Raw genomic sequence first — 23,042 nt, 5'->3', positions numbered from 1 at the left:
GTTCACTTTGCTAACAGTCTTTGATTTATTATTGTCCCATGTATTAGTGTACAGTGGAAAGTATTATTTCTTGTGCACTATACAGACAAAATTTCATATAGAAGGAGAGAGTGCAGAATGTAGTGTTACAGTCATAGCTAGGGTGTAAAGATCAACTTAATGCGAGGTAGGGCCGTTCAAAAGTCTGGCAGAAAGGAACAGTTCTTGAGTAGATTTGTATGTGATCTCAGACTTTTGCATATTTTTCCCAATGGAAGAGAGAATGTCCAGGGTGCGTGGGGTCCTTAATTATGCTGGCTGCTTTGTCGAGGCACTAGGAAGTGTAGACACATCAATGGATGGGAGACGGGTTTGAGTGATGGAGTGGGTTTGTTCATGATCTTTGTAGTTTCTTGGGGTTTTGGTCAGAGTAGGAGCCATGACAAACTGTGATACAACCAGAAAGAATGCTTTCTATGGTGCATCTGTAAAAGTTGGTGAGAGTCATAGCTGACATGCCAAATTTCCTTAGTCTTCTGAGAAAGTTGGTGGGCTTTCTTTATTATAGTGTGGGCATGCGGGGACCAGAACCAGGTTCTTGGTGATCTGGACACCTAAAAACTTGAAGCTCTTGACCATTTCTACTTTGTCCCCATTGATGTAGACAGGGGCATGTCCTACACTACGCTTCCTGAATTCAATGGTTATTTCCTTCATTTTGTTGACACTGAGGGAGAGCTTATTGTCATTGTACCAGTTCACCAAATTCTCCATCTCTTTCCTGTACTGTGTCTTGTCATTGTTTGAGGTCGGACCCACAACAGTTGGAGGGGAATTTGGCTACAGTCAGAAGTGTATACGCAGCATAGTAAGGGGCTGAGGACAGAGCCTTGTCAGGCACCGGTGATGAGGATTTTTGTGGAGAAGGTGTTGTTGACTATCCTTACTGATTGTGATCTGTGGGTTAGGAAGTCTAGGATCCAGTTGCAGAGGGAGGAGCTGAGTCCCAAGCCATGGAATCTACATTCTGCGCTCTCCTTTCCTATGTGAGGTATACTTTGTCTGTACAGTGCACAAGACTTTTCACTGTATACTAATACACGTGACAATATTAAATCAAATCAAGCTGCATTTTGAGTAGCCTGTGCATTTGACTTTATCTTACCAAGTAGATTATTATGAACAGATTTTCTAAAATAATTTTGTATACTTGTATGTTAGGGCACATGACCAAAAACTTTGTGAAAGATATAGGTTTTAAGAAGTGTATTAGGTAAGAACAAAGGTAAATGAAATTTCAGAACTTGTTACCTTGGCAGCTGAGTGCAGGCTTGTCAGTGATAGAGTGATTGAAATTTGGCATGAGTAAATGGACAGAATTGGAAGAACACAAATACGTCAGAGGGTTGAAGGACTGGAAGAGGTTAGAGTTGGGGAAAGTGCACTGACATGGAGAGATTTGAAAACAAGGATGAGAATTTTAAAATCAAGGTGTTGTTCAACTAGAAGCCCATGTAGGAGCAAGCACAAGGGTGATGGGTGAATGGAATTTGGTAAGAGTTATTAGACAAGCAGCAGAGTTTTGGATGAGTTCTAGTTAATCAATGCTTTAAAAATGGGAAGCTAGCCAGAGTGTGTAGGAATAGTCAAGTCTAGAGTAGCAAAGGCACAGCTGAGAGTTTCAACAACAGATAAGCTGAATTACCTACTGTCTAAAGCCACCTAGGCCCCATACTTGGAATTACTTTTTTTAGCCCCCTGCTTTTTAGATCCTCATTAAAATTTCGTCTTTGACCAAGCTTTTGGCACGCTTTCAGATTTTGTCCTTTGATTCTCAATAGCCATTTTTTCTTCGCGAATCCCCTGGCATGATTTTTCAATGTTTTAAAGGAAACCTGTAGCTGCAACTTGTTCATGAAACACCATCAGTCATATTGTCAATTGTTTTATTGTCTTGCAGGAAGAATGTATAATCAGATACAAACTATTGGCTGAACTGGTTATGAGGAGGAAACAAGCCAAAAGCTGACTGAAAATGGTACCTACAAAGCACTGGTCTCCCTCCAGAAGCAGTAATGCGCCATGGATGAATATATTGTGTAAACTTGGAGCCTAGTTGCTTATAACTTACCTCAGCTTTCTGTTTTTGCCAATGTCATGTGCCTTAATAAAAACAATCAGTGTGCCACATCTCTTACAGGATAATCAGATAATTCATATTTTAGCATTCAGTGTTAAGTAAATGCCTTGCACATTTAGATAGTTTTACATTTATTTGTAAGAAGCTGAAATTCTGTAAATTTGTATTCTTTTTTCTTTGCAAATTGTTAGTTTTAATTCTAGCAATTTTAATTGATTAGTTATTTATAACAGACTAATACAGAACAGGATGTTATGAGACTATGTAAAATTCAATTGCAAATTAAGATCTAAATTAAGGAGATCAATTTGAATCAGCTCTTTTCTGTTCTTGCTTTTTCATTCACTTCTCTCCTGAACCATGTTGTGTCATCCTGTTCTGTTCCAAGGGTGATAGCAGCTTTTCAGTACTTTGCATATATGACCATTCTTCATGCATGAATCTAACACAAGTATTGGAATTAATTGTAGCTGGATCACAACTTGAACTGTCTTTGGTATGAGTTTCTGCATGGTGCGCAGGATTGGAATCTTAGTTGATTCCTGTCTCTGAGTCCAAGATACTGAGACCAATGTCAGCCCTAGCTAGGATCCCCTGATACTGTGCAGGTGGGTGATCTGACTGGGAACTTTCCCATTTAGGATAGGTAAGTATCATATCATATGTTGTCGCTGTTTCCTAAACTTTTGCACAGTCCTCTGCAGATTGATTTCTTAAAGAATATATAAATCTTAGGTTTTACATTCTTGAGTTTGTAAAGTTGAAGAGATGTGATGAGGAGTTCAATAAAATGCACCGTCCTTGGATATTTTCTGCAATCTGCCCATTAGTGAGTTAGTTAATGTATGCCAAAGTTAGCATTTACTATAAAGTGAAACTTTATTTCTGCAGGTTACATGTGTTGCTGGGACAGCACAAAGTAGAAATTTCTACTAGTATTTTTTCTAAAGTCAAACATTTGTTGATTGACAAATGTGATACATCTGTGGTTATAATTGTTTGTTTGAATTTTGGTTTATGCAAAAGTCTTTTACTGATATTTATATTGATTTAAAAATAAGCATGGCTTTATGTAGTTACACATTTGTATTGTGAAATCTACATGGAACAGTCTAATCCAAAGTGAGTTATGATGACCTATGCTGTAACAAGTGTGTTGGAATCTTGAGAGAAGAGGGCTACAACCAGGTGTTTCCTATTTGAATATCACATTTTTCCTACATACTGCCATGTATGGTGCATCTCATTCCCAGGGAGTTCAGTTCTAAAATTCTGATCGGTTGTACACAGCCACTACAGTTTTCAAAGCTGTTAGGCTTTTATCGCCAGATATCAAGCATAATGTCCTGGTATCATTTTCAAGCATCTGGTGTAAACACTCTGGATTAAACAATACTGGTACAAAATCTCATCCCATTAGACTGTGTTTCCATTTTGATTTTCAACATCTTCAGTCATGTGCCATATTCTGAATTAATTACACAAACCTGTTTGTGTATTTGCAAAACTGCCATTACACTGGATGTACTCAGCAGGGTGATTCCAAGTGTCATTAAGAATTTTTGAAAATATAATTTGTTCTGGGGAATTGATGATATGCATGCATAAAAAATTTGCAGATAGGCAGCATGGTCTTCAACACCCATGCCTTTTTGAAGCCTTGGAATTGTTGGCATAATGTTTTTCCCTAGGTATTTGTTGGGTTTGTGGTCAATAAATTCCAAGGCCCACTTAGTTTGCCTGTGGCACCCTGTTAGTTGCATGACTAATCACTGCAATCCTTTTTAATCAATTGGGTCCATAACAGATGAAGAAACAAGGCAAGGAAACTGTAGTGGGAAAGCTAAGTCCAAAGTAATATTTGTCTGCAAGTGTCGTAACACTTGCATGTGACACCTTGCAATTTATGAATACAATCATAACAAACAGGGAGGGACTTCTGTTCTTTTTAAGGATTAGATCGTTGGTGTCTCATTCAATAAGGTTGACAATGCTATATCACATGGCCTCCTTCTACACTGCAGGAATTAATCGGACCATCGAGTCTCACTGAGAACAATCCCACTCTAAGCCTGTAACCCTTGTATTTACCTTGCTAGTTTCCCTTACAGTTAAGGGCAATTTAGCATGGTCAATTAACTATCTGTTCTTTCACTTCACAAATTTTCCTCGAGATAAAGAACCCTGAATGATTAAAAGAATTCTAGTTTGGAGTTGAAGTTAGAGCACTTGAAAGCAGCTATCCGTTCATTCATTAGATACAATAAGAAGTCTCACAACATGAGGTTAAAGTCCAATAAGTTTAGTTGGTACCATGAGCTTTTGGACTGCAGCTCCTTCATCAGGAGAGATGCAGATGATACCAAATAACCTGTTGGACTTCTTACTATCCAACACAGCATCTCTATATCATTCATTTGGTAGCAGTGATAGATAGAGAGGTGATGGCCTAGTGTTCTTATTGCTACACTATTAATCCAGAAACTCAGTTAATGTTCTGGGGAACCCAGGTTCAACTTTCACCACAGCAGATGGTAGAATTTGAATTCAATAAAAATCTGGAATTAAAAGTCTAATGGTTACCGTGAAACCATTGTTGAATGTTGAATGGCTCCTTTAGGGAAGGAAATCTGGCAGCCATAGCCTGGCACTCTGCCTACATGTGACTCTAGAGCCACAGGAGTGTGGTTGACTCACAGCTGCCCTCCAAGGGCAAAGAAAGAAGGGCCATAAATGCTGGCCAGCCAGTGACGGCCATGTCCCATCAATGAATAAAAAAAACCTAATTTGTATCTGTCTACTCCCTAACTCCATTTCCCTGCCCTTTTCGTATAGAAAAAAATGCAGTTTGGCTCATGGTTCCACTTCAAGCTCATTCAAAAATCTACGAACAAACAATACTCTAACTTGCTCCTTCATTCTTTTAGTGGCTATTTTGCTTGCCACACCCCCTCCTTCCCCTTTTGATTTATTGAGCAGGGAAACTACCACCTTAAGTTTTCAAAATAGTGTAAAATTTTAAATGAACCACCCCTACTTATGGAGTAAAGTCTCATTTTCTTTACATTTATGACCTGAACAAAAACAAATGGAATAATAACTATTTCTTTTAGTAGCTATTAATTTGTCCTTGTTGCTGAAGTATTATAAATGAAGTTTACAATTGCTGTCCTTAATAATAGTTTTATATAACATCCTTTTTCTCACTGTTACAAAGCTATGTCATTGATATGAAAGTGTTGCTTTGAAGATAAAGTGTACAAAGGAAGAAAAATGATGGTGCCTGGCAAACTCTGCTGAGGACATTGTTGTATCAAGGTTCTGGAATTCTGGAAAGGAGAAGGTGGCACTTGGTGTCATTGCCACCTCTCTCCAGGTGGCACAAGTAATATGCTAATTTGGCAGTAACCTTACCTGGGACTATTTATGACATATTAAAGACTGCAAGAGCTATCAAAGACATCTTTATCACAGTTCTCCAGAATATCTTAAATCACACGTGTGAAAATGCATTAAGTGACTATTGTTGTGGACATACTCAGTTTGGTTCTCTATAGCCCCCCCACTATTAGAAGCAAAACCTTGCTTTCATTTTAGGATCTGCAATTGGAAAATTAATGTATTTTCTTTATTCTTAGCTCACTGATAATCTGTATTGATTTAGTGTCTGTAGAGCAGGATGCCTCCTGATCATTTTAAATTTATAGTTCAGTAGCACCTGAAACTATTCTTATTGAATGGCGGGGCAGGCTCGAAGGGCTAGATGGCCTACTCCTGCTCCTATTTCTTATGTTCTTATGTTCTTATATTTTCTCACTTACTGAAAGTTGCTCTTTCACTAAAAAATTAATTATTTAAATAGTGTTTTAAACATCGTGCAAGTTAAAATGGGGGCTGAGGCAAAAGGTCATTAAGCTAATGATCAGTATTAATGCTTCCATGTGGATTTGTAATTAATAAAACTTACCTTTCAAACATTTTTCATGCTGCTAAAGTCAGTCATTTTTTAAAAACAAGAAAAAGCATCAGAAATGCTGCAAGAATAGGTGAGTCATAAAATCACTGCATTATAGAAGACCATCAGGCCCTTGACAGTAGAACACCATTCAGTGGAAAGAGTCCATCCCCTGTTCTATCCCCATAGACCTGCAAGTTTACTTCCTTCTAGTGTTTAATCCACTTTTGTTTTGAATCCATCTATTGTGGTTGGCTGTAGCTGCATTCCAAGTCATCTTGCTTAAATTAAGCAAGAAAACAGCACTAGGGCGTAACTACAAGATGGTCATAGCTTCTGTCACAAGGTTGTGCCCTATTTTGATTTTTCAACGATCAATGGCCTAGAAATTTTTCTATTTGAAATGAGACAGAACAAATTACTTAGCAATGCAAGGCCAGATTGTGAAGACAGGCATTTCTCATCATGTAAAGACCCCTCTTAACTATCCTAGGAAGAGAGATTAAAATGCAAAGTACTGGTGATTGAAATAATGGCTGCCACAGACAGACACACTTAAATCCTCTTGGAAATACACAATGAATGGAATATTTCAAAGCCAGACTGCAGCTACTGCAAAGAGATGGCAAGAAAGACTTCAGCAGAGGAAACAGGCTGAGAGCTGGCCTCTCTCTCGTTTGGAACAAATGTATTTCCCAGTTTGAAAGCCAATTTTACTAGAAATCTACCAGCGAACTGAGTTGTAATAATTGCAAGATGGTCTAAATCTGACCACATCCACAAAAATCAGCTAATCCAACTCTCCCACAATATTTGAAAAAAATTTTTGCCTCCAACTCAAAGGACATTTATCTGTATATTCTTTTAAACTTAATTAGGCGCAACTCCCTTATTCTGATATGAGTGCATGCATGACAAATTGCCCCTTTTTAAAAAAATTTAGTGCTGAACAAATTTGCTTTCTTTGACTCAAGAAAGTCTGGTTATATTGCTTCCTTCTTGAACACCAATTACATGATTGAATATGTCTTGATTTGGAAAAGAATAAAACAACCTTTGGGTGACGAACTAAGGAGGCTGAATAGCCTAGTAACCCTTCTCACCTGGTCTTAATTCTTTTTTTTCATTCTTCCATAGGACATGGCTGTCACTGGCTAAGTCAACATTTTCCTAATCGTAACTTGGTGTGGGTGAGCTGTCCTGAACTGCTGTAGTGTACAGGACTAGCCACAGTGATGTTAGAAGGGAGGCTCAAGATTTTTGACCCAGTGATGGCAACGTAACAGTGATTATAATTCCAAATTATGGTGTGTGACTTGCTTTGGGGTGGGGGTGGGGGTGGGTGGAGGCTGCTTGCAGGTGACGATGTTCCAATGCATTATCCTAGGTGGTAGAGGTTGTGGGGTTGGCTACTGAATTGAGGGCAATTAGGGATGGGCAACAAAAGCTGGCCTTTGCCAATGACATCCACATTCCATGAATATTTTAAAAAAACAAACTTTGTCCTGAATCAGGCTTCTAGTGTGTTGTTGGAGCTAATCATCTGACTAAGTAGCGAGTAGTTGATCACATTCCCAACATGCATCTTTGTAGAAGTGTTGGATAAGCTTTGGGTAATCAGAAACTGAATTACATAATTCAGAATTCCCAACCTTGACAGTGGAGCTAGAGTATTTAGTTTCTGGTCATTGGTAACAGGCAAATCCCTCCCTTTCCCCCCCCCCCCCCCAAAAGGATGTTGATGGTAGGGCGATTCTATGATGATAATGTCATTGAATGTCAAGGGAAGATAGATGCTCTTTTGTTAAAAGTATTTGAAATGGTCATTGCCAGGAACAGTATGGCACAAATATTAATAGTTACCAATCATGCCGAATGTTGTCCTGGTCTTGCTGCATACAGACTGCTTCAGTATCTGTCGTGACTGGTGAATAACATTGTACAGTCATCAGTACACTTACCTCCTTTTGTCCTTGGAATGGAGGGAAGATTATTGATAAAGCAGCTGAAGAAGGTTGCACTTAGAGAAGCACAGTGGCAGCAATGTGTACAATCTCCAATGATGCACCGTAGCAATGAACAAAACTCCTTCATCAGGGCCTTTCAAACACACAATTTGTACTACCTAGAAGGACAAAAGCAAGAACACCACCACCTGCACGCTCCTCTCTAAATCATTTACCATCCTGACTTGGAACTATACTGCTGTTTCAGGCTCTGTATCAAAACCCTGGAACTTACTTCCGAACAGTACAGTGGGTATGCCTACACATGTACTGCAGAGGTTCAATAAGATGCTCACCATCACCTTCTGAAGGGCAATTATGGATGAACAAAAGCTGGGCTTTCTACCAACACCTCATCCCAAGGAAAAAAACTACACCTTTCAAACCTCTTTCATCTAACCAATAAGGACAGCAGAACAGCAAGCTATACAAGTTCCTCTTCAAACCATAGAGTACCCTCGTCTTAAAAAGAAATGACTTGCATTCATTTAGTGTTTTCCATGACCGTTGGAAAGCACTGTAAAGACACTTTACATGGAGTGCTTTGCCATAGTCGCTTTTGTTATGTAGGGTTTGGAACTATATTGCCATTCCTTCATTGTCAAAACCCTGGCACTCCCTTCCTAACACCACAAAGACAGCAGTTGTTCTAAAGGTCAACTCACCACCACTTTAAGGGCAATTAAGGATGGGCAATAAACTCTGGCCTTGTAAATGATGCCCACAACCTATGAATGAAAAATATCTTCTTTCAAAGAATTGCAGTGGGATTTCTGAATCAGAGTGAAAGCTTGAGCCAAGACAAATTTAATTTCACAGCAACTTCACTGCAGTGTTAATGTAAGCCTTACTTGTGACTAATAGAGTTTATTTAACACCTTGAATAGTGTATTAGAACTTTTATGCTGCTAAAAAGTTATTTAATGGAAAAAAGTTTGGAAGAGTGATCCAAAATGGCAAAAGGTGTAGACAATTTACTAACTTAACTTCTAAGATTGTACTAAGATGGACAGGGGAAGAGCAACTTGTTTTAATAATGAACTATTTTTAAAGCAAGATGTACTTACTGAGTCAATTCAGTTAGGGCTGCTATCAAGCACGTGCTTCATTTAAAACTGGTAGGTCCCTCTCTGTGGTCAATATCAGCTTCAGCAGACCAGAGCTGACGAATGAGTTAACACTCACTCAGTAACTAATTTACTGGTTTTGTTTATAATGGACTCCCTTGAATAAAATTCCTTCACGGTTGTCATAATGGGTTTGAACTGAAAATCCAGAGTAAATATTGTGAACTGTAAACGTTGCACATGGATGAGACGCATCCAAGCGATCAGCAAATCCAAGGACCAATTTAAAAAGTTCTGAAATTTAATTATTAGCCTTTGACAAATCTTTATAAGAATGTTAGCAAAGATTAATTTGGTACTGTGAATCTGAAATAGCAGATAAGCATTCACGAAAAAGAGAAACCTCTTTCTAAGAAAGATGCAAAGCAAGAATATGTTAGTTAGGCAACTTAAGCTCTGGGAGGAGATGCAATGACATTTAGGTTAGCTGTACAGAATGAAGAACATGGCATGTGAAAGAAAGTAGTAATGGGCCATATCTCTCCTCTTCCCCATGCTTTCTTAAATCTGGCTTGTATTTTGATACTGATAGCATCCTACTGCCACTGTGATGTGTAAAATAATGAACATCTTCCTTTAAAAAAATTTAAGAATTTAATTTTCTTTTATATGCAGAGAATTAACTTTGAGAACTTATATTTCATGTGCAATAGGACAGCTGAAAAGCTGAACATACAGAAACTGCTAAAACACAAGTAGAATTTCTTTGGAATCCAAAAACCACTTGAAAATATTTATACAACAGCACTATTATTTAAGCAAATAAATAAAATGGTGTCAACTAATTTTCCTGTAGGCCACAGAAGGCAGTAAAGGAGTCATTATCAGATATATTTTCCACAACTACTAAATTATACTCCCACAATCATTAGCAAACCAGTAATGCTGATGAGTATTAACAGTCATTGCTGAGACAGTTTTATATATCATCCTTTAATACATTTGATATTTTACAACTAAGTAAAATAAACACTACAGCAAATATCTTCAAAATCTGTACAAAGTTTGTTACAGAACCACCAGTGGGTTGAAAGTAAGAATCTAAAATGAACCACACTGAGCTTTCTTTGTAAATATCTACAAAATCCAGTTGGTCTTAATGTTTTCTAAAATTCCCCTGCATGTATAAAAATAAATTAATAAAACAATACTCTTCCAGTCAACTGCACAATTGCTAATTAGAAATATCACAAACCAAAATATTGAGGTTTTATATTTCAATTTTTCCCCACAATTACTGAAATTCACCAAAGCATATTTACAGGTGAGAGATACAAACTGTGCAACATTCAACCTTGAGAGACTTATCAAGGTAACTTCAAACACTCTTGCAATTGGGTATGTAGAGGGGTTGGTCTACAGATTGTTCAAAGTAGTTTGGCCAGATTCAGAGCTGCAAATTCCTTCCAAGAAGGAAAATGATGTACTATTGGAAATTCCTGCTGCTGTGACAGGAATTCTGATCGAGTGCATACTCAGCTGTCCAGAGCTAATTCACAATGGACCTAGCAACAGGCACTTGGTTAGGCTGACAGCCAACATATCCCTCAAAGGAACCTTCCCTGACGGCAGGCTAATCCATTTCTTCCACTTTATAGATTGATCTGGTCCCCCAGCAGCCAAAAAAATCTCAGAAGCCTATTGCACCACAACAGAGTAGCTATGCTGGCAATGGTCCTGGAAGCATACCACATTCACAGCAAAGGAACAGGACACAACACAAAATGCATGCAATGTAAAACTCAGGTGATGCAAATCCTAAGCCAGGCCCGTCACATCTGTAGAACCAGGAACAATTCCTTTGTCTTTTTTTTGTAACATAACTTGCACGTTTTTAAAAGATAACTTTTATTTAAAAATCATTACTGCCATCAAAACAGTTCAAGACAAGCACAAAACTGAATGATTCAAGTTTTACCAATGAAGTTGAAAGCAAGTTCATTTTTCAGATTTCTCGATGGCCAATGTCACTCCAGAGAGCCAAAATATTAGTGCAATCAAGCTGCAAGTCGAGTAAACCAAATGTTGTGATGATATAGGAACATCTTGTGAAAGTTATTTGGTGTATATGTTGATATATGATGACTATCAGTGTATTTGTCATTTTCCTTTAGTTCCTTCTACTACACAGAGTAAGATTCATCCACTCTGCAGCTGGCTGAACTGCTGTGACAACAGAACACATTTAGGAATTTAAAAATCCCGTGTCAACTTTTTTCCTGTGTAACAGGACTACCGCTTTTGTCACTGAGCCTCTGAAGAGAAAGAAAAAGGTACAGCATTAACATTTTTCCACATAATTATAATTAATTTAAAATCACTCATTTCAGCTTCCTAAATTCCATTACTTTTATCAAATAATTTATTTGCAAAAATATTTGCTATGTTAACAAAATTTAACAGTTCTTTATGTACCTATGTTTTAAACAAGCCTAATTAAAAAGTTAAATGTATATGTTTAATTTTAACAGTTTTAAACAATTATATGTACAAAAGCAATAGAATAAAATATTTCCCATCACTGTTTCAGGCAATGACACTTACTGCAACTTTTGGTGTGGAAGTTTCACTATGAATGGATATGAAAGGATTGGAAGGAGCTGAGCGAAGTGGTTGAGTCTGGGCACTTGCCAGTAGATTATTCATTGGGATCTGGGCTGTTCCAGTGATCTGCAGTTGCTGTAGTTCATGGTGGTGGTGCTGTTGCTGCATTATCTGATAAAACAGAGCCTGCTGTTGTTCCTAGTTTTAATAATAAGACATGTGTAAAATGTAATTTCACATTAATTGGCAGCACAAATCTGCATTAAGGATATAAATCAAGAGTAATCAGGAGATATAGAAATAATACTCATAATAGAGTTGGTAAAGGCAGAGTACTAGGGAATATGCCTCTCCAACCATGTCTGAACACTATCTAAATTTAAGGATATGGACCAAGTGCTGGTCACAGGATTAAATGGGAGGTCAGATGTTTCTCATGTGTCAGTGCTGATTTGATGGGCTGAAGGGCACCTTAGGATCAAAGGAACATAGAAATTAGGAGTAGTAGGCAAATTCAATCCTTCGAGCTTGCTGTACCATTCAATCAGATCATGGCTGGTCTCAAATCTCCCACCCCAGCTATTCCTCATATCCCTCTTTTTTCTTATTAGAAATACTTATATCTCCCTCTAGAAACCATTAACAATTCAGACTCCACCACACAATGGGGCAGTGAGTTCCACAAATTCACCACCTTCTGCGAGAAGTAATTCCTCCTCATCTCAGTTTTAAATCTACCACCTCACAACCTATACCTGTGACCTCTTATTTTAGATTGCCCCATAAGAAATAACATTTGGTCTACATTTATTTTATTAATTCCTTTTAAAATTTTACATACTTCAATCAGATGCCCTCTCATCCTTCTAAACTCCAGCAAAAACAAGCCCAAACAGTTTAATCTCTCCTCATACATCAGCCCCTTAATCCCCGGAATCAATCTGGTGAACCTCTGAACTGGCTCCAATGCCACCACATCCTTCCTCAAATAAGATGACCAAAACTGGACACAATGCTCCAGATGTGGTTTCACCAACACCCTATATAATTGTAACAACACTTCTCTACTCCTGTTCTTTTGCAATAAATGCCAACATCCCATTTGACTTTATTACGAGCTGCATACCGACTTCCTGCGATTCATTAACATAGACATGCAGATTGTTCTGTCCAGACACATTTTGAATTTGCTTTTCATTTAGGTAATAATTTGCCTATTTTTTCTGCCAAAGTGGATAACCTCACACTTATCCACATTAAACTCCATCTATCAAATCTTGGCCTATGATTCGAGTCAATCTATATCCATCAGTAGAATCTTTATATCCTCTTCCTGATTTCCCACTGATTTCTGCAAATTTTGCTATGTCACACTCTGTCTCTTCCTACAGATCATTTACGTAGAGTGTAAACCGTTGAGGTCCGAGGACTGACCCCTGTGGCACCCCACTAGATACATTTCACCAGCCAGAGAAGGACCCATTTATCCCAACCTTCTGCTTTCTGTCAGCCAATCCTCAATCCAACCTACTACACTACCCCTAACCCCCTGCAATTTCAACTTCTGGATCAGTCTTTTATGCTGCACCTTGTCAAACGCCTTCTGGAAGTCTAGATTTACCACATCCATAGGCTCCCCACCATCCACCTTGCTGGTTATGTCCTCAAAGAACTCAAGCAAGTTTGTCAAGCATGACTTTCCCTTCATAAAATAATGCTGACAATGTGGATTGAGCTTTCTCTTTCCAAATGCTCAGTCTTCTCCTCAATGATTGATTCCAGCAACTTCCCCACTACAGAGGTCAAGTTAATTGACCTACAGTTTCCTACTTCTTGCTTCTCTCCCTTTTTGAATAGGGGCGTCACATTAGCATGCAGAAGATAGCAGACCAGAGTTGGAGAATTAAAGACTACTAGATTGGAGCAATTTACAATGGTATAGTGGGGGGTAATCACTGAGTGATTTTAAAATGCTGATGAAGGTTTTGAACTTGATGCATTGGGGTCAGAGAGCCAATAAAGATGAGCAAGGGCAGTAGTGTTAGTGCCAGTATACTGGAACAATATTAGAACATCCCAAGACAAAATAATAGGAAGTGGAGAGGCTGAATCCCCTTCAAGCTCTTCTCATACTTCACTTTTTGAAAATGTATAGTGATTTCTTCTAAGTCTCAGTGACTATTACACCACTTTATTGTCCTTCCAGATGTTTTCTACATTTAAGAGACCATATAAATGCAAATTATTGTTGTTGTAGTATGTATCAATCACCAGTAAATTATGATACAATGCATTTAACTTGTAAACATGTGTGGCTATAGTGTCTGGTCCAGCCATACCACAAACGTTATACAGGATAGAATTCTGAAGATGGTGAGGAAGAGGTAGAAGCCATACAATACTCAAAATGAGGAAGAGAAATGATGAGTAAACTAGGAAAAGAGTTGTCTTTCTCTGTAATTACCATAACTGCCATATTTTTTCCTCCTTATTACGCACATGTATACAAAAGTATTGTAGAAGTAAGAGTGTTACTTGACCCATATTTTCAAGCCATTTTAAGAACAGTATTGTGTATTCAGCTTAAGGTACTAATGTTTAGTGAACTTATGGTTCTAAGCTGTTGCTTTCCTTTGATGGCAATATATTTCTTGCTATCAAAGGGAGTATAATGAGGCAAGCTCCATTACTCAATGTGGTAACATTATTTTGTAATGTTTACCTATAGTTTTATTTCTGAATTCAAAGTCCAGATTTTAAAATAACCTTTTGTTCTATTTAAATTAAGACAATTTCCTCATTTGTCAATGTGATTTCTCGGGACAAGTTTTGATCAAATGAAGGTCAAGAACTTCCCGTTACGTGCAGAATATTGAGATGAATCAACCACCAAGCTGAGAGAGCTCAATCACCTTTCCAGTTGAAAGAGGTGGGAAGGACTTTAGCCATGAACTGACAAACATGCTCAAACATTTCATGAGGTGGATGGGAACCTATGGAACCCATGCTTATTAAGTAACAAATTGCATTAAAACATTGTTTCAAAGCTTGTGATATTCATATAAACATTTTTTCTATCTTGCTGTTAACACCTTTCATGTGATCAATCCAATACAGGTTCATAAAATACATTTAAAAATTCTCAAATTCTCAAAACCATAAGCATCATGTAAAAAGCTGGGCAAGAGCAATATATAATTACCATGCACGGTTGTATTACATTTTCAACTTTAATTATATATTTTTATTATACTTGCAAGTTACAGTTTACTTAAAAGAGAAAGCAATTACAAATATATTAGTATGACAATTAACAAGCTATCAAAAGCATCTTATTCATTTTAGAACACAGAACATAGAAAAACTACATCACAAACAGGCCCTTTGGCCCACAAGTTGTGCCGATCATATCTCTGCCTACTAGGCTTACCTATAACCCTCAATCCTACTAAGTCCCATGTATCATCCAGAAGTCTCTTAAAAGACCCTATCAAATCTGTCTCCACCACCACCAGCCGATTCCACGCACCCACCACCCTGAGTGAAAAGCTTACCCCTGACATCTCCTTTGCAACTACTCCCCAGCACCCGAAACCTGTGTCCTCTTGTGGCAGCCATTTCAGCCCTGGGAAAAAGCCTTCTGAGAATTCACCCAATCAATACCTCTCAGCATCTTATACACCTCTATCAGGTCACCTCATCCTTCGTCTCTCCAAGAAAGATCCAGCTCTCTCAACCTATCTTCATAAGGCATGCCACCCAATCCAGGCAACATCCTTGTAAATCTCCTCTGCATTCTTTCAATGGCTTCCACATCCTTCCTGTAATGAGGCGACCAGAACTGAGCACAGTACTCCAAGTGGGGTCTGACCAGGGTCTTATACAGCCGCAGCATTATCTCTCGACCCCAAAACTCAACTCCTTGATTGATGAAGGCCAGTACACCATACACCTTCTTAACCACATTCTCAACCTGCGAAGCTGATTTGAGAGTCCTATGAACCCAGACCCCAAGATCCTTCTGATCTTCCACACTGCTAAGAGTCTTCCCCTTAATATTATATTCCTTCATCCCATTTGATCTGCCAAAATGAACCACCACATACTTATCCAGGTTGAAGTCCATCTGCCACTTCGCCGCTGAGTCTTGCATCCTATGTCACGCTGCAACTTCTGACATCCCTCCAAACTATCCACAACACCTCCAACCTTCGTGTCATCGGCAAACTTACCAGCCCATCCCTCCACTTCCTCATCCAGGTCATTTATAAAAATCACAAAGAGCAAGGTTCCTAGAACAGATCCCTGTGGCACTCCAGTGGTGACCGACCTCCATGCAGAAAAAGACCCATCTACAACCACTCTCTGCCTTCTGTGGGCAAGCCAGTTCTGGATCCACAAAGCAACGTCCCCTTGGCTCCCACGTCCCTTCACTTTCTCAATAAGTCATGCATGGGAGACCTCATCGAACGCCTTGAAGTCCATATAAACGACATCTAGCGCTCTTCCTTCGTCAATGTGTTTAGTCACATCTTCGAAAAACTCAACAAGGCTCGAAAGGCACGATCTGCCTTTGACAAAGCTGTGCTAACTACTCTTGATCATACTATACATCTCTAAATGTTTATAAATCCTGTCTCTCAGGATCTTCTCCATCAACGATTTTGAATGTCATAAGAGAATATTCTTACCGGAGTTAGCTGCTGAGATGGCACCAATTGTTGAAGTGGTTGTTGCTGTTGGTGAAAAAGCAGTTGTCTCTGCTCAGAGAGTAAATTCAATCCTGGTATGCTACAAAACAAAAATATTTGCATACAGTATATACAATGCACTTAAACAAAACAAGCAAAATTATTAATAGGACTAGATTCACCAATTTCAATTCCCAGGCACAAGAGAATATTCTTGATTCAAAGTTTTTTTTTGTGTAAAAGGTGGATAGATATGCAAGTTCTTTTGGCAACTTAACTGCTCTATAACATTGCCTTCTCTCACTGGTTCAATAATACTAGCTCGTGTCAGGTAATCGTGATAAACTGAAAAATAAGAAATCCAATTTTTGGGAATGTATTATGGTGGCTGTACGCATAAAGAACAAATTATTTTAAAATGGAAATCATAGAAAGGCAGGTTGGCTGAGTAGATGGAATATAGTTTTTGTTATGTTGTTTAGCCTAGCAACACTGTAAACAGATGTTTACCTAAGGCAGGTGGGCAATAATGGAGATTAGTGTGTCAAAAATTAAAAGTAAAGATAGTAAAGGTTAAAAAGAGAAGGGGATGAATTTCACACTTCCATTCTAATATACAAAATAATGTAATAAAGTTAATTAAGAGTAGCTTCTAAGAAGGTTAGTTCAGATCAGGGAAGATCAAAAAGAACAATATATCAGAGGCAAACTCACCCTATGCAAAGAATCTAAGACCACAGCCCAGAGCAGAAAGCTTTGTCCACTCCCAACAAGCTGTGCCTGGAGAAGACCTGTTTGAAAAGGCAGTTGTCTCTATCCAAGCCAGAAGCAACCCCAAAAGATGTAGTTGCCTGGTGAGCTAATTGTTGTTTATAGTTTTAAAATCTACAGAGTGCTGTTGGGGCTGGGGTTGAGAAGGGAAGGATTTGGAACTAGTTAACTAAACGATGTATAGCCATTAATGTAGTTAAGTTTATTTTCAGTTCAGACTTCTTGTTTCACGATTCAATAAACATTTATTTTGTTTAAAAGCAGCACAAAAATGCCCGAGACACTTTTTACTGGTCCCCAAATCTTTTCTCATATTATACCAAATTGCATAATACAGTTGAGAGCTAGCATCCCAAGTCCTTCTGGGATTTGGAATACCCTAGCATTTAACATCAGCTATGCTCTTAACAGTTTGTAAATGTTTCTTCAGTCTCTCATTAAGAGATCTTGAGACTTGCATTTTAAATACAAACGGTTTATTGTTAACCCATAACTAGGTACATACCCCAGATACTGCTATGCATGTGCTGCCTCCATAATGGCTCCTTCCAGATTCTACTCCCGTAGTTTATCGTGTGACTCTACACATCATACGATGGATGGGTGGTACAATTTGTCTGTCCCACATTAACCCTTGCTCTGCCGAACACCGTTATATTACAACGGCATGGTACTACCAAATACAACACTGGCAAGTCTCAAGTTCTCCCCACATACTGCATAATGGCTTCTTAAATTTTCTTGATGACTCAGTAAATAAATACATCGTACTGACGTAGAACTGTGCTGAAAGATTTCTGGTTTGATACCTGGTTTACATCGAGTTAATCAAAGTCATATAGGGTTTCAATATTCAGTGATGAAGTCAAAATCTAAGGATGGACATCGAAGTCCAGATTTGACAGAGTTATAAATTGGCAAAATGGGTTGCTAATACTTTGTCACTGTGCACACAATACAATGATGATGCCTTTGAATGCAACACTGCTATTTGTGACAAAATGGCAATGCGATTGCAGCAGGAAATTTAAAGTCCAATGAGTAAATTATTTGCAGCCAGTTTTGGCCAACTCCTGACATACATTGATGGTCCCACCAGTCCCCCAACTAGCTGTCAATATTTGACAGAAAGGGAAAAAGAGAAAGTACAATCTAACAATGCCTGTTGGAAAGTGCACAACAACTGAAATTAAGTTGTAGGATTCTGTGAAGGACTGTAAGAAAAGGGATAACCAGCCATGGTTATTGAAGGAAATAAAGGAGAGTTTTAAATTAAAAGCAGATGCATACAGAGTGGCTAAAAATAGTGGGGAATTAGAAGATTGGGAAAGATTTAAAAAACAAAGGATGACTAAGAAAGCGATAAAGGAAAGATGGAGTATGAAGCTAAACTAGCTCTAAATATAAAAAATGATAGTAAAAGTTTTTACAAATATATAAAGAGGAGGAGACTGGCTAGAGTGAATGTTGGACCCTTGGAGGACAAGAGGGGGGATTTAATGGTAGGTAATGAGGAAATGGCTGAGACTTTAAACAAGTTTTTTATGTCGGTCTTCACGGAGGAGGACACAAATAGCTTACCTAATATTAAAACAGAGGGATGGTAGGAGATGAGGTCCTTAATACATTTACTGTTACTACAGAGGTAGTGCGTGGTAGACTAACGGGACTGAAGGTAGACAAGTCCCTGGGACCAGATGGAATGCATCCCAGGGTTCTGAAAAATGGCAGAATAGCAGATGCCTTAGTAATTATTTATCAAAATTTGCTGGACTCTGGGGAAGTGCCAGAGGATTGGAAAACAGCTAATGTTACGCCGCTGTTTAAAAAAGGTAGCAGACAAAAGGCAGGGAATTATAGGCTGGTTAGCTTAACGTCCGTAGTTGGAAAAATGCTAGAATCCATCATCAAAGAAGAAATAGCAGGACACCTAGTAAAGAAAGGTTTGATCAAGCAGACGCAGCACGGATTCGTGAAGGGGAAGTCGTGTTTAACAAATTTACTGGATTTCTATGAAGATGTGACTAGTGCGGTAGACAGGAGAACCGGTGGATGTTTTTAGATTTCCAGAAGGTGTTTGATAAGGTGCCTCACAAAAGGTTGCTGCTGAAGGTTAGGGTACACAGAGTTGGGGGTAAAGTGTTAGCATGGATTGAGGATTGGTTATCTAACAGGAAGCAGAGAGTTGGAATCAATGGATGATTTTCTGGTTGGCAGTTGGTGAGTAGTGGAGTGCTGCAGGGATCAGTGCTGGGGCCCCAACTGTTTACCATATACACAGACGATCTGGAGGAGGGGGCTGAGTGTAGGGTAACAAAATTTGCTGACGACATGAAGACAAGTGGAAAAGTGAATTGCGTGGAGGGCGCGGTAAGTCTGCAGAGAGATCTGGATAGGCTGAGTGAGTGGGCGAGGACCTGGCAGATGGAGTATAACGTTAGCAAATGTGAGGTTATCCACTTTGGTAGAAATAATAGTAGGAGGGAAGATTATTTAAAGGTGAAAAGCTGCAGCATGCTACTGTGTAGAGGGACCTGGGGGTCCTTGTGCACAAATCGCAAGAACTCAGTCTGCAGGTGATCAAGAAGGCGAATAGAATGTTAGCCTTTATAGCGAGGGGGATAGAATATAAAAGCAAGGAGATCTTGCTGCAACTGTACAAGGCACTGGTGAGGCCGCAACTGGAGTACTGTGTGCAGTTTTGGTCCCTTTATATGCGAAAGGATATATTGGCCTTGGAGGGAGTACAGAGAAGGTTCACCAGGCTGATACCGGAGATAAGGGGGTTAGCTTATGAGGAGAGATTAAATAGACTGCACCTGTACTCGTTAGAGTTTAGAAGGCTGAGGGTGAATCTTATAGAGACTTACAAGATAATGATGGGGCTAGATAGGGTAGAGGTAGAGAGATTCTTTCCACTTAGAAAGGAAAACAGAACTAGAGGGCACAGCCTCAAAATAACGCGGGGGCGGGGGGGAGGATGCAGTTTAGAACGGAGTTGAGGAGGAACTTCTTCACTCAAACGGTGGTGAATGTCTGGAATTCTCTGCCCACTGAAGTGGTGGAGGGTACCTCATTGAATATATTTAAGTCACAGGTAGATAGATTCCTGACAGACAAGGGTTATGGGGAGAAAGCAGGAAAGTGGAACTGATCCACTTCAGATCAGCCATGATCTTATTGAATGGCGGGGCAGGCTCAAAGGGCTAGATGGCCTACTCCTGCTCCTATTATGTTCTTAAGTTTAAAATCTGCACCATGCATATCTGGTGAATAGAAACTATTTCAAGATACTGGTGAGTTCAGGAATATGCCTTATTTCAGTCTAGTCACTGGTTTCAGTAAAATATGCAAGAATCTAATATATAACTACTTGCATTCATAAGAGTATAGAAAAAGCCCTCATCATCAAAGCATCTTGGCGGCAAGGGGGCACAGTGGTTAGCACTGCTGTCTCACAGCACCAGGGACCCGGGTTCAATTCTAGCCTTGGGTGACTGTGTGGAGTTTGCCTGGGTTTCCCCCGGGTGTTCAGATTTCCTCCCATAGTCCATTGGTTGATTGGCCATGCTAAATTGCCCTTAGTGTCAGGGAAATAACAGGGTAAATATGTGAGGTTACGTGGATAGAACCTGGGTGGGACTGTTGCCGGTGCAGGCTCGATGGATCAAATGGCCTCCTTTTGCACCCTAGGGATTCTATGATGTGGAGATGCCGGCGTTGGACTGGGGTAAACACAATAAGAGGTCTCACAACACCAGATTAAAGTCCAAAAGTTTATTTGCTACCAAATAAACCTGTTGGACTTTAACCTGGTGTTGAGAGACTCCTTACTGGGATTCTATGAAACAGATGCTAAACCATCCAAGGGGGAAAGCTTTTCTGAAGAAAGGCTTATTTAAGAAAGAGTTGGAGAAAGAATTACAGAGGCAGAGGAATGGGTTGAGGGATTCGATAGAAAGGCACCAAGTTGAGGGTTTGGAATTGAATGAGTTGAGGAACTGGATACCTATGTAGATCAGCAAAGAAGGGGGAAATGGGTGAGTGACACTTTGCTAGGCAGAATGCGAGTGGCTGAGTAAGGTGAGGGGTGCGAGATTGGTTGAAAGAGGAAGAATTTAAGTGGAAAAGGTTTTGGAAACGGAGAGACATGAGAGATTTCAAGTCAAAGATCTGACAGAAAACCCTGGCTTTGACATACGTTTAGATCTAATCATATTTAATGACAGAAGGGGAAAAAATGAAATGGATGTTGTTCCTCATCCCCAAACGTACAAAATCCTCACCAAAGCTGGAGTGTAAACTGGCATTCAAATACCAAACTTTGCTACCAAGTGCACTAATTTACCACAGCAACCTGGATAGATTTGTCCATGTTTTTAATCTCTTTGCAACTCCATGTCTGCACAGCATAAAGTTCACAATGCATTTATTAAAGATATGTATTCATTTATTAAGATGGTTTTATCTTTAGGTATTTTGCAGACATTGCATCATAGAACTTCAAAATCTTGCACGTTATTGAGCTAAGCCACTATGTCAAAGTATATGAGCTGCAGAAAAAGTGATAAAAGCCAAGGCTAAATACATTTTGTCCCACCTAATTTAAAATGCAGGCTAAACAGGTCAGAGAAAGCATTTTTTAAAAAAAAGTAGTCTGTGCTGAAATACTGTAATTCGATATCTCCTATTCTTGTCTTTTTTTTAAAATCAGTCTTTGTCAATTTTAAAGTCTACATTAGATTGTTAACTAGACAGTGCAATTTTCCACTGGATGAAAATTCAGAGAAAACTTCTGAGCTTCCATTCTGAACTCTGACACTATCTTGTTCAATTGTACGATAATTTATTTCTTTGGTTTACATTAGGCATCGTTTTAAAATTCTAAAGTTTGTTCCGATTGTTGATCTCCTATGGTACTGCACACAAGGTGAAAAGACCAACTGTAATCTTAAGGTGAAGGGTTAACGGGAAATAGATGCACATCATCATCATTCAGGCCCTATACTAAAGATTTTTTTTGTATAATGCTTTGATTTTATCTAATTATTCATAGTTAAATATCAAAACAAAGCAATTTGGGAAGCAGAGAAGTAATTGGGACAGGATTTCTATTGTAGGCTGAGGACTTTGGGATGTAAATCTGAAGCACAGTTGCAAATACTTAGTGTGACAAGTTTGACAGCTGTTGCAGTGATTACTTGTTGACTAATCAACCACTTCACTGAACACTCTTAAATAATCTAGCTGCTGTTTTATCCAACCTGATGCCTGGAACTACAACTGCCGCGTCAACAGTTGATGCTTCTCTTGAGACCTCAGACTGGCTCACCTGCACCCCAAACCACCAGTGATTTGCATCTCTTTTGGGCTGATGCTGTTCTTTATTCCCTTGGCCCTTTGCCAGTCATCTCATTCCCCAGCATCAGTCTGCTACAAATAAAGGACTAAGAAGATTTTTAAAAATTATTTCTTAATGTTGATATTAAAGTGAATTACAATTAGAATACAAAAACACATGCACAACCACTGGACTGCACTACTCTATGAACATGTACAAAAATGAAATAAAGTGCATAAAATGATAAAATTCATCAAATTACAATGCATATAAACTGCCAAAAAATATTGTTCTTAGGAAGAGGAACAAGCCTTTTAGCTCCTGGAGAATGTTCCGCCATTCAAGGAGATCATGACTGATCTGTGACACAACTCAACATGCCTCCGCTCCATATCCCTTAATACCTTCAGTTAACAAAATTCCAGATTTAAAATTAATAACTGATATCGCATCAATTGCCATTTGCAGAAGAGAGAGTTCCAAATTTA

General features: G+C 38.9%; 2 protein-coding genes across 6 annotated transcripts in view; one reads left to right on the top strand and one right to left on the bottom strand.

Moving 5' to 3' along the window:
* Positions 1-4,503, top strand: part of dnajc1 (DnaJ (Hsp40) homolog, subfamily C, member 1) — a 229,339-nt gene extending 224,836 nt beyond the window's left edge. The window contains exon 12 of the mRNA XM_080211116.1: positions 1,940-4,503. Within this exon, the coding sequence (XP_080067242.1) occupies positions 1,940-2,008 (69 nt within the window). The 3' untranslated portion in view covers positions 2,009-4,503. The remainder of the gene's footprint in view (positions 1-1,939) is intronic.
* A 5,289-nt stretch (positions 4,504-9,792) lies between these two features.
* mllt10 (MLLT10 histone lysine methyltransferase DOT1L cofactor) overlaps positions 9,793-23,042 on the bottom strand; it is a 272,972-nt gene continuing 259,722 nt past the window's right edge. For 4 of the 5 annotated variants that reach the window (XM_080211105.1, XM_080211106.1, XM_080211107.1 and 1 more), the window contains 3 exons: positions 16,443-16,542; positions 11,752-11,949; positions 9,793-11,462 (listed from right to left, as the gene is read on the bottom strand). In XM_080211105.1, coding sequence (XP_080067231.1) covers positions 11,415-11,462; positions 11,752-11,949; positions 16,443-16,542 — 346 coding nt within the window. In that variant the 3' untranslated portion in view covers positions 9,793-11,414. Of the gene's footprint in view, positions 11,463-11,751; positions 11,950-16,442; positions 16,543-22,545; positions 22,661-23,042 lie in introns of those variants that run through there. The other variant, XR_013889342.1, reaches the window with a different exon arrangement.

The sequence above is a fragment of the Carcharhinus amblyrhynchos genome, chromosome 2 (assembly GCF_965287045.1).
Source record: "Carcharhinus amblyrhynchos chromosome 2, sCarAmb.v2.hapA, whole genome shotgun sequence".
NCBI classification, from domain to species: Eukaryota; Metazoa; Chordata; class Chondrichthyes; order Carcharhiniformes; family Carcharhinidae; genus Carcharhinus; species Carcharhinus amblyrhynchos.
The sequence above is the reverse complement of the archived record's forward strand: the minus strand, read 5'-3'. Positions and strand labels throughout refer to the sequence as shown.